Here is a 13,530-nt window from a genome sequence, read left to right as displayed (position 1 = left end):
GATTCCCCATGGCCCTTTAAACTTAAGGTGACAAGATAATCAGGAGTCATTTAGCCAGAGTCACCTCTCTTCACAGCCTGGCACTGACTCAGACCGGTTTGCCCAGTTGTGCTAAGCAGCTACCCAAGATTCCAATCACAGGACAGAGGGCTCAGGGTCAGACACCACCATGAGGCCCTGACTCACGGGGCTCCACCTCCTCCATAGACACCTGAAACTCTGCAGACTCAGGACCAATCCTGGGCCAACCATTGCCACTGCTAGTAACCACGCATATCTACTGAGCACTTACAAGGAGTCCGGCTGAGTGGGCCCTGTTCAGACACAGGCCCCACATAAGGATAATCTCATCCCTCTTGAACCACAATGCCTTTCAATTCTACTCAAGTGCCATCGTGGACCTTGCCTTGGGCCTTTTTGTTCAACATCGTCATGTGATGGGTCTGTGATAATGGCTGCTACAGAGGATGCCTTCTGTAACCCAAAGCCCCAAACATTTCACCCCACTGCTGCCCAAAGAGAAAGGCTGTCTTGCCTACATCCAATATGGGCAGGGTCAGCATCACAACACAGTCCGATTTTTCCATTATCCCTTTGGCAAAGGCACTTAGTGGGGCACACCAGTCAAAGGTTCATCCCAAAGGCAGGGTTTAGAGCCAGGTGTAATGGTGCAAATCACTTATCCCAGCTCTTAGAGACAGAGGCAGACAGATCTTTGTGAGATCCAGGCCAGCCTGGTCTATATAGGGAGTTCTAGGCATCAGGACTACATAGTGAGACCTTGACTCAAAGCCAACAACAAAAGGTGAGGGAACTTGGTGGCACAACACCTTTGATTCCAGCACTGGGAGGCAGAGGCAGGTGGATCTCTGTGAGTTTGAGGTCAGCCTAGTCTACATACAGAGTTCTGGGATAGCTAAGGCTACAGAAAGAAACCCTTTCTCAAAAAGGAAAAGAAAAGAAAAAGTAAAAAAGAAAAGCAAGCAAGCAAGCAAAACCAGAAAAAGAAAAGGTGAGGTTTTGGAGTTGGTGTAATTAGTAGCAAAACCCCATCCCCTGTATGCTCTGCACGTCTGTGTACGTATCTGTGTATGTGTCTGTGTCTGTGTAATGGTCTCTGCCTGCTTACAGGTCTCAGGGAGAGACCACAAGTATCAAGGCCAGGGCAGTGAGTGGTTCAGTTCTAATTACACGTGTTTCAATAGGAGAGCGTCAGGAAGAGAGAACAGCAACTGAAGGGAGAAAGGAAGAAATAGGAACCGTTCCTTTTATGCTTCCAGCTCCAGGTCCCCTCCAGCTACTGCTCTGGATGGAGACTAGCCAGGCCAGCTTTTACTGAGCATGTGCTCTGAGCTATAGGCTATTATGGGTAAATAGCAGGTTCAGCATGGCATCCAGGTACCATGAAGAATTCATTATCCCATCACAGGCAATGATCTGACATCCAGTGGTCTGGTGGTAACCTCAGGAGCCCACAAAGCTTTCAAACGGCTAAACTCCATCCAAAGCCCAGAAAGCCCTACTCAGCTGAGGTTGTAACTGATAGAAGGAAAATCCCCAGACCAAGACTGCCTGCAATTGCCAAGATGAACCACTGCCTCGTAAACAAGAGCAATGCTCATCGGGTTGGAATGGCTCAGGCTGGCTCACCAGAAAGACCCAGGAAAAGCCCCAAAGATCAACTTCAGGCACTCTCGTGTTTGTCTTGAAAGCTTTGGTGCCCACCTAGAGCCCAGAGGTATGAACAACTCAAGGCCTGTTTCTGCAGCAGAAGTGTGCAATTTACAAGTCCTCAAGAAAAAACATATTGTGTAACTAAGCCCAAGCAGAATTCTGCAGGCCTAAAAGGCCCTTACATACGTGGCCCAACTCCTACAAATATAACCATCTTTTCTTAACTCTTCTTGTCTAGAACTCTACATAAGTGTTACCATGAACCATTAGGGTTTTATTGTTGTGAACAGACATCATGACCAAGGCAACTCTTATAACAACATTTAATCAGGGCTGGCTTACAGTTTCAGAGATCCAGTCCCTGGGAACATGGCAGCATCCAGGCAGGCATGGTGCTGGAGGAGCTGAGGGTTCTACACTTTCATCTGAAGGCTGCTAGCAGAAGACTAGCTCTCTTGTGGTTAGGAAGAGGGTCTTACTTTCCATCCCCACAATGACACACTCTCTCCAACAAGGCCACACCCTGATTCAGGCATAGTCAAACCACCACATCTATCTTGGACCTTTTGTCTATAGCACAATTTACTTTACCTGTTGCAGAATGTCTCCAGAAGGTCCATGTCAGTGGCTGGGAAGATACCCTTCTTGACCTAACACAAATGCCCTCCTGTAACTGGCAGCCCTAAGCAGTCTACCCCAGTGCTACTTTTAGTAGTTCTAAAGTACAAGTCTGAGGGCTAGAAAAATGGCTCAACAGTTAAGAGCATTGGGTGTTCTTCCAAAGGACCAGAGTTCAATTCCCAGGATCCATGTGGAGACTAACAACCATCTGTAACTACAGTTTCAGGGGATCTGACACCCTTTTTTGGTCTACGTGGGCACTGTATACACATTGTGTACTGTAACTTCAATTTTTCAACTCCTACTTTTAATTTTGGTTCTTAAATGCTTTAACCTCCCTTTTAGCCCACCACCTACCAGAGGTAGTGGAAAAGAAAGGATATGGGGGACATGGACCTATTTACAAATGGTTCTTTGGGGGTTGAGGATTTGGCTCAGTGGCAGAGCGCTTGCCTAGGAAGCGCAAGGCCCTGGGTTCGGTCCCCAGCTCCGAGAAAAAAAAAAAAAAAAAAAGAACCAAAAAAAACAAACAAACAAACAAACAAATGGTTCTTTGGAGCAACTCCCATCTGTGTTGTCTGGATATCGGCAGTTCAGCTCACAGGTCCACAGTAGCAGCTCAATCTACTAGCAAATACCTCACAGATTCACCACAGTCTAGTTCGGTAGAGTCAGGATAGTAGACATGAACCAGTAACAGTGGCACTAGCAGAGACAGCCAGGCCTCAGCCTCGGAACAAGTCAGCAGAAGGGCTCCAGGGGGATGCCAGGAGAAGTTCTTAGCCATGCCTCCCAGCAAAGCAAAGATGAGTGAAGACGCGAGATCAATAAGCGTTGCACAGTTAGCTCTATAACCAAGCCTAGCTCAGCCACAGCCATTGTCTGTCGAGTCCTATTTATATCCCTCCAAACATCACGTGTCCTCCACCGTTCTTGCCTCAGTATGTGTGTCTGTCTCAGCAGACATCACTCTGCCTATCAGCCTGGGTCCATGGAAGGGGCAAGACACTTTGCAGCACACCACCACAAATTTTTTGGTGCATTTCTCTCTATGGAGTCCTGACGAATGCAGCTCAACTATACATTGTAAAGAGGACCGATACATGCGTGTTGTTAGCAAAGAATCCTTCATTGCATGTCCTTTCACGTGCTTGCTTTAGCAGAACATCCTTTCTCCTGTGTCTGCCTCAACGAAATGTTCCTTTGAGTGTCTGCCTTAGCCTTTCACCTGTGTCCTCCTCAGCTGAACACTCACACATTTGCCCCAGCAAAGCACCACCTGATACAACTAACTTTCCAAAGAACCCTTAAGTTTCCACTTCAGTGTACTGATTTACATGAAGGCAAAATACTCATATGCGTAAAAATAGTAGTAAACTAAGTTTAAGTAAAATCCAAGTCTGACTGATGCAAACCCACCCTAGGTTTCTCAGCACATTGTAAGGTCCATCCCCCAAGCACTTCCCCTCTCTAAGACCCTCCCAAACCAATGGTTCTTTCCTGCTCTTCTCCCACAACCGAGCTCTACCTACCCACTCCAAATCTGCATCACTTCCTCAAGGCCTGTCCAGCGCTGACTAGGAGAGGTCAAGACAGGGGGATCCCATAGTTCCACGGACCCACACATATAAGGTGACCAGAAAACTGTCACAGAACACCAGGAAAGTAGAAGGCACAGGTGCGCCTGCACACATCTGCAGAGACCAGCCCTGCAACCAAGAAGCGGTGGGAGAAGAGAGCACTTCACATGCGAACAGGGTACGGCCTCTGTTCTCCTGACACCAGGTTGTATACTTCGTCTTGGCAGGTGGTTTAGTCTATGGTAGCTGCCTGGGCCTGGTTGTATGCTGAGCAGGTAACCTTGATCTTGCCCTTCTTGATCTGCTGCTGCCTCAAGTGAGTACCCATTAGAAGAAGAAACAGTCTACAGAGATAAAGCCCCTGGCTATAGTCCAAAGCAATTCAACAGCTGCAAGATCCAATGGTAGTGCCTGAGTTCACTCTTCCTCCCAACCCTGTGCAGACATTGATATCATCTGCAAGTGATACACTCAACTCAGCTAGTGGGCCCTTGGCTGCCTCTCAATTGCAGTCTTTAAGTCCACAGTGGTACCCAGCTGCCTAGTACATGGATAAGGGTTCCTCCTGGCACAGACTGATACTTCAGGCACTGGGTGGAGGGTGGGATTGGACTTAACAGCTGGCAGTAGCCACCACATAGTCAACACCAACAACCACATTGGTTCAGAGCCAGGAGAGAGAAGTCCCAGGCTGGGGCAATGCCAACACACAGCAGGAAGTCCAAGGGCTAAGATGCATTGGATACTTTTTAGCCTTGAAGAGCCATAGTCTGGGAAGGAGCTGGATACAACTAATAGGGACTATAATACTTTGAAATGAAGGGCTACAGCAGGTAACAAGGCCACAGGACTGGGGGTGGGGGACTTCCTAGAAATGGTCATTGGGCTGAGCAGTAGTTCCACCTGAAAAAGCTGGGTAAGGGGGTTGAGAGAAAGCAGAGTAACCAGAAAAACAAGGGGCAGGATGTGGACCACTGAAAGACCTTGGGTTCTCTCATCTGTCCCTACCAGGAGACTTATACACCAGTGCCTGCACCTCTGTAAGGGGCTGTCTGCTTGTCTGCCAGGGAACCTGAGCAGAGAGTTTCAGCAGAGCAGGACTAAGCCAATAGGGAAGAGAAGGTATGTGGCCCCAGCAGCAAACCTCTCAGGTCAGACACCAGGGTACTCCTTACTCTCTCCCATACTTGCTAAAGGCAAAAGAGCAAGCCTGAGCAGCAGGTACCCTTTCTCGTCAGCACCACAGTGGTCTGGACCCCCAGGGGAATCGCAGACACTAAGAGCAAACCACTTGGCCCAGAGGGAATACACAGTATAACACAGTGTTCCCACTATGGACCAGGAGCCAGGCTGGCACTCCAACAAGCACCATTACTACATCCTCCAACAGCAGTCCTGTCATTAGGAAGGTGAAGAGGCTGGGGTTTAAGTCCCTTGTTGAAATCAGAGGCAGTGACCAGCAGGCTGGGGTGGACCAGCGGAGAGTCATTCCCTATCGGCAGCGCTCCTTCTGCACACCCCTGAAACAAGGTGGCTACAGAGCTGAGGGCTGCCAGTCAACTGAGCAAAACGGGGTAAAAGCAGTTTCAGGTCTATATTCAAGAGCTCTTTCTTCTAAGCCCCGGGTGCCAATCAACTCAAAGCAAATAGACCACAAGTTTGCAACCACAACCCTCTGATGACACTAGGTACAGGATGGGAGCTTCAAGCCTACAAAAATGCAGTCTGATCTTTGGAGAGCCAGCAGACCCAGAATATCACTAGGACCTGGGGCAAATCTAATGTCCCCACAATTCAAAGCACTAGCCAGGAGAGGCAGATAAAGCGTAGCTGGCCTATGTGCCCTCTCACCACACCTGAGCTCCAGGTCTCTCACCAGTGTCTCTCCCTTGCTCACACTTCTCCGTGGCTCCTTTTCAAACTGGCTTACTTCCCAGTTCCTTATATTCCACATACCAAGTCCCTCAGGTCCTAAGACCCAGAGGCAGACTTACTAGCTGAAACCCTGATGCACAGGCAGGGCCTCTTGAAAGCTAGTCAGGGTTTCCAGGTCACTCAGGGGCCTCCCAGCCACATTCAGGTAAACAGGACCTACAGGCAACAATGTTATTGCTGCCAAGATGCCCCAGCCAACCAGGATTTCCAAGCAAAGAGCAGGCCTGAGGGGCCTTGACTCCATAGAGCCAGATCACCTCAGGTCAGGGCTACTGCTAAGCTACCCGGCAGGCGAAGGCACAGCCAGGCTGGCACACGCCAACAGTGTAGCCAATTGAAGGCAAAGACCAGGTTCAAGCAGCAGCCACTAAAGGCATGAAACCGGTTGGGAAGCTTCTTACCAAGGCCACCAGCAACATGATCTGACTTCAAAGGGGGCCAGGTAACCCAGTACCATGGTCCCACTGACTTCTAAGGCCCACTCCTCCCCATGTCCTCCTGACAGGTGGGTTCTTACCACAGGCTCCCCGGCCACTGTGCCTGCACAGGGAAGACCTTCTGCAGGGGCCTCAGGAACCAAATTGACAAGAAGAGACACTCAGAAAATGCCCAGGATCTAAGAGCATGCTGTGGGAGGGGGAAGAGCCCTCAAAGCACAGGCGAGGAGGAGGGAATTTCAAAGTCCCTTGTGTTGAATGTCGCCTAACAGTACTGTTGTCTGATTTTTCCACTTAAAGGAAACTGAAAACTTGGAATTTCGCATGAGCCCTAGTTTCCAGGACACCACTGACCACTATGCACCCTTTGAATGCCTATCTCCTAGCCCCTCCTTCAAAGTATGATGCTGTGACTTTAGGATGGGGAGCCCTCCTGCCCACTCTGCCTGCTATCCTCTCTAGTCTGTCCCCTTTCTGTATGCTACCTCTCTGCCGGAATAGGTCTGCACTGCCTGCTGTCTCTTACCAGCACCCAAGAACCATCACCTTAATGGGTAAATGATGTGTCACACTGTTTCCCTGCTCCCTGGGCCCCTGTAGGATTAAAGCAGTTCCAGTCAGGCAACCTTCCATTTTTGTTTTCTCTGGCCCCTCAGCTCCTTTCACACCCTACCCCATCTTGCCTAGGCAGACCTGCCTTCAGACCAGGGGCTTCTCTACAGGCTCTCCCTTCTTCAGCTCAACCCCTCAGCTTCTAAGACTCCCTTAGAAGTGCTTCAAGTGCTCCTATGGTGACAGTAAGCTTAGGGCAAGGGGGGAAAGGAATTAGAAGCTAGAGAAAACAAAGATGGACAGATGTATGAACAAAAACATTTCATCAGTTGGTCTGCCAGAGTCCACTAGGATCCACAAGGACCTGCCCCAGATTAGCTTGCTTACCAGGCATACTGTCACTACCTAACTGGGAGCTCCAAGGGACAGGTCTGCCTAGTCCTGCTCACTCTATAAGCCAGTCAAAAGGGAGTCTCAGTCAAGGAGGAAGAAAGGATCTATGTTTACTAACTCCCGACCTTTTCAATTTGTTCAACCCACAGCGACCCAGTTCTGAGGACAATAAATGAATGCCTTCCCCAATTTGGGAGTTCTCTTGTATCTTCACAGTGCTGCCCCATCAGGAATCTCCATTCTGCTTTCTCAGAGCCCATACCAAGCTATCCCAGGGTCTACCTTGCACGGCTGTAGACCTAGAGACATTCTACAGCTTCTTTCATAGGGGAGAATGAGACTGAGTGATGGAGCCCTGGCCAAAAACGTGGTTTAGGTAAGAAACAATCAAGCCTACCTGTGTCCAGGGCCAGGGTCTGGGCTTGGGCACAAGACCTCCACATGCAGAGCTAACCCAAGATCCCAAAAGCCCCTTTGAGTACTCCTGTATGATGGGCATATGCCTGTATCGTAGACAGCAGGCAGTGCCTGTGTGATAAGCTGCCAGGCTCTATTTACAAAAATAAAATCCCAACTGAGGACTCAACGCTAACCAAGAAGGACAAGGGTGGAGGGAAGGCCCGCTCCAAGTCACAGCTTCTCAGACAACCTAGCACCCAAGTACAGAGCAGGAGGTGGCCTTGAAAGAGAGCTTTCTTCTCCTCCTGGCCCCGCCCACTTTCTCAGTGCAAAGAGGAAGACAGAGGTGAGAGCTAGCTAGACTACAGTCTGGCCAACTGTGTCATTTATTCCTCCTATGAAGTAACTCTGGCAAGTCACTTTTCTGCCCCAGACTTTGGTTTCCCCATCCATTAGCTAAGGAAACAGTATCTTTCCTCTCTCTTCTCCACCCTGTGAGGCAAGTCGGTGTTTCCTTGCACTCACTCCTCTCCCGACACAGCTACCACATCCATGTGGCAAGCCAAGGGACCAATGTCAGTGAGTGGCAGGGCCCTGGGACATTTGACATTCTTCTGACCTGAAGGCTACTTGGGCATATTAACTTCTGCCAGAATCACCATATTTGGATGGGACCTCTGTATCTTCCTGGACACCCTCTAAACCTGAAAACTCTCCCAGGTACCAGTTGGATTATCCTCCTGGGAGGGCTCAGGCAAGGACACATAACAAATTGCCTATGCCTGACCACAAATACACAGTGATTCCTTTCGTCCCACCCTCACCTTACAGTCATGGAGACTCCATATTTACAAAACCCAGTTCAGGGCCTCAAAACTGTCCAGCTCTGTGTAGCACCCAACCCACTGAAAGAAGCCTTTGTAGAGTCTAGAATGTCTCATGGATTTGTAGTTGCTTCTAACACTTAACACCAAGGCAGGGCTTTGAATTGGACCTGCTGCTAATCAAGTCCTATCTTTGCTACTCCCTGGCTCGGTGACATGGGTCCAGTCACTTCATCTTCTTGTCTCAGTGTCCTCACCCACACATGGTCAGGTATCTGAGTAGCTCAAAGTCCCTGGCATGGGCAAGCATACAATCGAAGAACCCCACTATGAGAGATGTTCCCCAGCACCATTTACGACCTGGTAATCTCTAGGGTGTGGTTTTACCATTCTGGCCTCATTGCCTCTCCAGACGGCTGATACCCTGCTCAAAACACTCAGCACTATGCCCAGCACAATCTGGGCACTCGGAGCCTGGATGCTGCTCCTGAGGCTGTGTTGGAAGATAAGGCTAAGGAACAGCCGCAGGAGTCACCTGGAGCACCTGTTCCAACTGGGTCAGATGGAGCTGAATATCAGCTGTTGCCATGGCACTCAACACACTGCAAAACACCAGCTAGGAAACAGGGTATTGCAGGGGTGGGGCCTAGGGCTGCTGTCAGTCTGACACCACCCATGCTCAACAGCACAAAAAGCCATCCAGAGGTCCCTAGGGTGGGGAAGTTGTGCTGCCAGGATCCAGGCCCAGGATCTGACCATGTCCAGTCATCTCAGTCCCTACCCGACTTATAAACAACAGGGTCATACAAGTAGGGAGATGGCTGAGGCTCCTGGGGAACAGGATCAATGTAGGAGGGTGTGGGCAGAGGGAAAGGCAACCTCGAAACCCCCATCTCCTGGGTAAAAGCCCACAGAAGCCAAAGCCACCTTAGAGTGGCTTGGGTTCTAACATCACTGCTCTCTGCAGCCACACCTGCCCAGTACTACCCAGGTGCCCAGGATCTTAGCACTCAGATCTGGGCCTCAATGCCAGCTTGTTCTTCTTTAGCACCCCACCCACCCACCCAAATGAAGCTTTATTCAGGAATGGGAACTGGGGAAGGCTGCCTGGGCTCGGCTGCGCTGCGTTCAGAAAATCTGTGGCTTCCTGCCAAGCGGAAGGAGGGAAAAGAGAGGTGAAATCCAGAGTATGTGTGCTAAGTCTTGGAACTCTCCAGACTTTCCAGGATGTGGTGGCAAGTTGAGGCAAGAGAAAAGCTGACAGGTAGGGTCACAGTGGCTGGCTAAGGGTCTAGGTAGACAGGTGAAACTTTAGCCTGGGCTTGGTACAAAAATTCCTTGGTACTGTGCTTAATCCCAGCTCACATGCTGATTAAGGGGTGTTCCCCCTCCCATGACTTGGGGTTGGAGAAGGTTGGGGCCTGGGTCCTTTACAATATAGTAATCATAACTGCTGTAGCAACTCCCCTGGTCATGCGTGGTACACTCTCCATTCCCCTCACAACTGAAAGGTGAGCCTTACTTCCCCATTTTACAGTAAAAGGAAACTGAGGGTCAGAGGCATGATATGGCAGCTAAAGCCACTCTCTCTGAGCCTGTTTTCACCTCTGTGAGAATGACTCCCCCTCCCAGGTCAGGGCCCCCCATGTCTCCTCCTGCTCCGTGACACGGTCGAGGCGTTGAGAGGTGCTAGTGAAACGGTGAACAGGGCACCAGTAATTGAGATCACTTGAAATCAGGGAGACTGGGTCATTCACCCAAAGCCACTTACCCTAAAAGTGGCTGACTCCAGGCCCATCACTAAGCACAACCCTCTGACACTGTGCCGTTAGGAAGTATAACTGTAGGGATTGCAGACTTCACAGGCATCGAATTGCAGCCACCCCCACCACAAAAGGCAGCCCTTGTACAAATTCCTCAGATAAGCAGCTCTGAGCAGAACAGGAGGCCCAGTGCACAGAACAGGCACCTCGCTCTGGCCACAGATTCCAAAATCTGAATCAGACCACACGGCTTCTCTTCTCCCAACAGATTCACCTAACAGGTCTCCCAACTGGCCAAGTCTGGTGGACAACCGCCTCCAGCCAAGTCTCTGGCAACCCATTTACTTCCTCTTTCTGGGGCTCATTATCCCAATCTGTATTACACACCTCTGAGATCTCCGAAGACTGAGGCACTTCTAGCTAACTGGGCCCACAAGGATCAAGGGACAGGCTAGGAAGGAGATGCATCTCATGAGCTGGGGTAGGGGCCTATCTACTGCAAATTCCCTCGACAACGCTGATGGAGAAAACTGTGTTAGGTTCAGTGTGCCGAAGAGGGAACAGGAACCCAGAAAGAGCCAGATTTTGACTCCCATTAGTTGGACTCTACAGACAGGCCAGGACTGTGTGACCCCCATGAGCTCAATCTGCAAAAGGCTGACTGGGAACTCAGATCTCATTCAGCAAGATACTTAGAAGCTGGACCTACCAGGATGGTGAACAACACAAAATCAAACTCGCTTCTTTCAAAGGGAAAGGCAGTCTCCAGGCAAGGACATTTGCAATGCAAAGCAGTCCAGCTTCAGCCAGTGGAGGGCAGTCACTCAGGAGGGGGCTGGGCAACCCAAAATCCAGCCACCACCCTCAATCAAATCCAGGGAGTGCCTGGGACTGGGCTTTCCCAGCCACGGGGAGAGAGCCAGAGACCTGTGGCTGGCCCAAGCTCTCAATCGTATGACTGCCACAAGGGCCAGCTCGCACCCCTACTTAATCCCACAAAGTGCAAATCTCATTCAGCTCTCCCCACACAAGTCTGCAAAACGGGTGACTTGAAGAATGCATGCAGGGCCCTAAAAGGTTTCTGTCTGGTCACCTGCAGACAAGTGCCAGGCACTCTGCCAGCTCACTCAGACTTAAGTCCTGCCTAGTGGAAATCTTTCCCCAGGCATGCCCCTTGGCCGTCCGTCCCTAGCTGAGTCTTCCTCACTTGCCAAGTGGCTAGATCTCACTCATCTGCACTCCCCACTCTCCCCTGCAAAAGCGAAAACCTCAATGCCTACCTGGACGACAAGCTGACAAAATCCCCGCCATCCAGCAGCCGGACCTTGCAAAAAAGGACCCCGTTCACGAAGGGGACCGCAGTCAGCTCCTCCAAGGTAAAAGTGGTTTGGAATTTGAATTTCTTCTTCTTCATCAAAAAAGCCATGAGCGAGTTCCCTGAGTCTGAAGCCCGTAGGGCCAAAAAGGAAAAAAAAAAAAAAGGAAAAAAAAGAGGGGGGATACTAGAAAACCCCAGGATTCCTTTCCCGACACCACACCCCCCCTCCTCAAAAACACCAGAGCCGGATCCAGTCCAGATGGCGGCAGAAGCTGCGGGTAGGAGAGGATCTGAGTACCGAGCCCCAGGTCCAAGGGATCAGTCCCGTGCGCTGGCTGCTTTCACCCTCGGGGGACCCGGGCTCCACCGACATGTAAACAGCGAGGTACGGCCCCGGTGGCCGGGACTGGCGTGGAGGGCGGCTCGTGAGCGGACAGCAGCATCCCGAGTCGCGGGGCCCGGCGAACCGGTGAGACCGAGACGGCCGGGTAAGCCGCTGGAGGCCCGGGCTGCGGCCCCGCCTCCGCCCCGCTGGCCGCCCGGGGAGGCGCCCAGGCGACGCACACGCCTCCGCACCTGGCGCACCGCGGCCTGCGCAGGTGAGGCCCCGGGAAGCGGAAGCCACCTCAGCGACCGCCCGGGCTCTGCAGGGACCGCTCTGGGAGGCTCTGCCGGGCGGGGAATGTATGCCGGTCTGCCTCCCACTCAGTCCTGGGACCCACGCCGCGCCTGCCCTGACCGAGTCTGAGGCGCCTTCCGACCCGGCCGGATGGCTTCTGCCTCGGTTAGCACCGCTGGAGCACAGCGGCGCCGTCGCCCGCACCTCCGGACGCAGCCGGCTGAGCCCGACGCAGCTCGGCGCTGCTCGGAGAATACCGAAGCCCCGGCGCGACCGCCCGCGGAGCCGCGGCGGAGAGCAGCAGGGGCGGGGCGCGCGAGGCTCACTGCCAACCTGCGATTGGACGGCCCAACTGTACGAACACGAATTTCTATTGGCTGGCAGTGGCGTGGGGCAGGGCTCGCGGAGGCAGAGCCAGTTGAGGGCGCTCGGATTGGAGCGCTCGCGGAGCTGGACCCGCCCCCTTGAGAAGCGCGGTGGGGGGTGGGGTGGGGGACGGAGAGGCGGTGGGAGGTCGCGGGGTGTGGGGGCCGGCGCTGACAAGAACAGGAGGAGAGCATGAGCCCAAGAAAAGGAGAAACAATGACTAGGGGAAACAGTCTGCAAACTAGGGCTAGGAAGGCCTGCCCCGCTCCCGCCAAGAACTGAGCTCGGTGAGCAATGAAGCAGAATGAAAAGGTAGCACCCTGTTTCTCAGGAAATCAGTCGCAGAGGTGTCTCAGAACCTACGCAGGTCTTTCTCGCCTCTGAAAGTGACAAGCGTCTGCCCTGGCGTTGCTGCTTATGAAATGAAGATCCATTGGAGCCCGGCAGCCTTGTGACTCAGCCTGTCTCGTTCCAGGCTGTTATCTAAGGCTTTTGTTTTCAGTTTCTCTGATAGTTAAAGCAGAGGACACCTTGGGGAGTCTCGTACTCTCCAAGCCATCGGCATTCTGTAATTCTTTTTATCCAGCCCGCCTGCCAGTGTTTAAGGGACTCTGTCCTGAGTCAGGCATGCACCCAGTGGAAAGACTGGATCACAGAGGTAGCTACAGTCTGCTGAAGAGCTCAAATACGGGAGGTCAGAGGAGGCGGCGTGTGCTTTTGGATTGGGACGGAAACTCAAAGGGTTCTGACACAAAGCAGTCCAAGCATTGGAGTATAGCCACTAAGAAGCCTGCTGGCCAGGCAACATGGTACTCAAAAAGTTTTGAGCATCCCTGGACGCATTCTAATTTGAGAGAAAAACAGATCGGGCTAGACTCTGGCTCAGACCAGAGCAAAGAAGGAGCCATTACCTGGTTATTTGAGATAGTGACTTGCTTGTTCTGGCATCAGATAACTTGGAGGAACGAAAATGAGGAATGGGTGAGTGAGAGGCCATTTTTGATCTGATTAGGAGATAAGGCCTGCGGGACTTCACTGTGGAAGATTAG

General features: G+C 51.7%; 1 protein-coding gene across 1 annotated transcript in view; it reads right to left on the bottom strand.

The window, feature by feature from the left end:
• Eeig1 (estrogen-induced osteoclastogenesis regulator 1) overlaps positions 1–12,370 on the bottom strand; it is a 32,091-nt gene extending 19,721 nt beyond the window's left edge. Inside the window, 1 exon segment of the mRNA NM_001399583.1 lies at positions 11,459–12,370. Coding sequence (NP_001386512.1) covers positions 11,459–11,604 — 146 coding nt within the window. The 5' untranslated portion in view covers positions 11,605–12,370.
• Between the last annotated feature and the right edge of the window lie 1,160 nt (positions 12,371–13,530).

The sequence above is a fragment of the Rattus norvegicus genome, chromosome 3 (genome assembly GCF_021556685.1).
Source record: "Rattus norvegicus strain SHRSP/BbbUtx chromosome 3, alternate assembly SHRSP_T2T, whole genome shotgun sequence".
Taxonomy (NCBI): Eukaryota; Metazoa; Chordata; class Mammalia; order Rodentia; family Muridae; genus Rattus; species Rattus norvegicus.
This window is presented reverse-complemented; position numbering and strand designations above follow the sequence as displayed.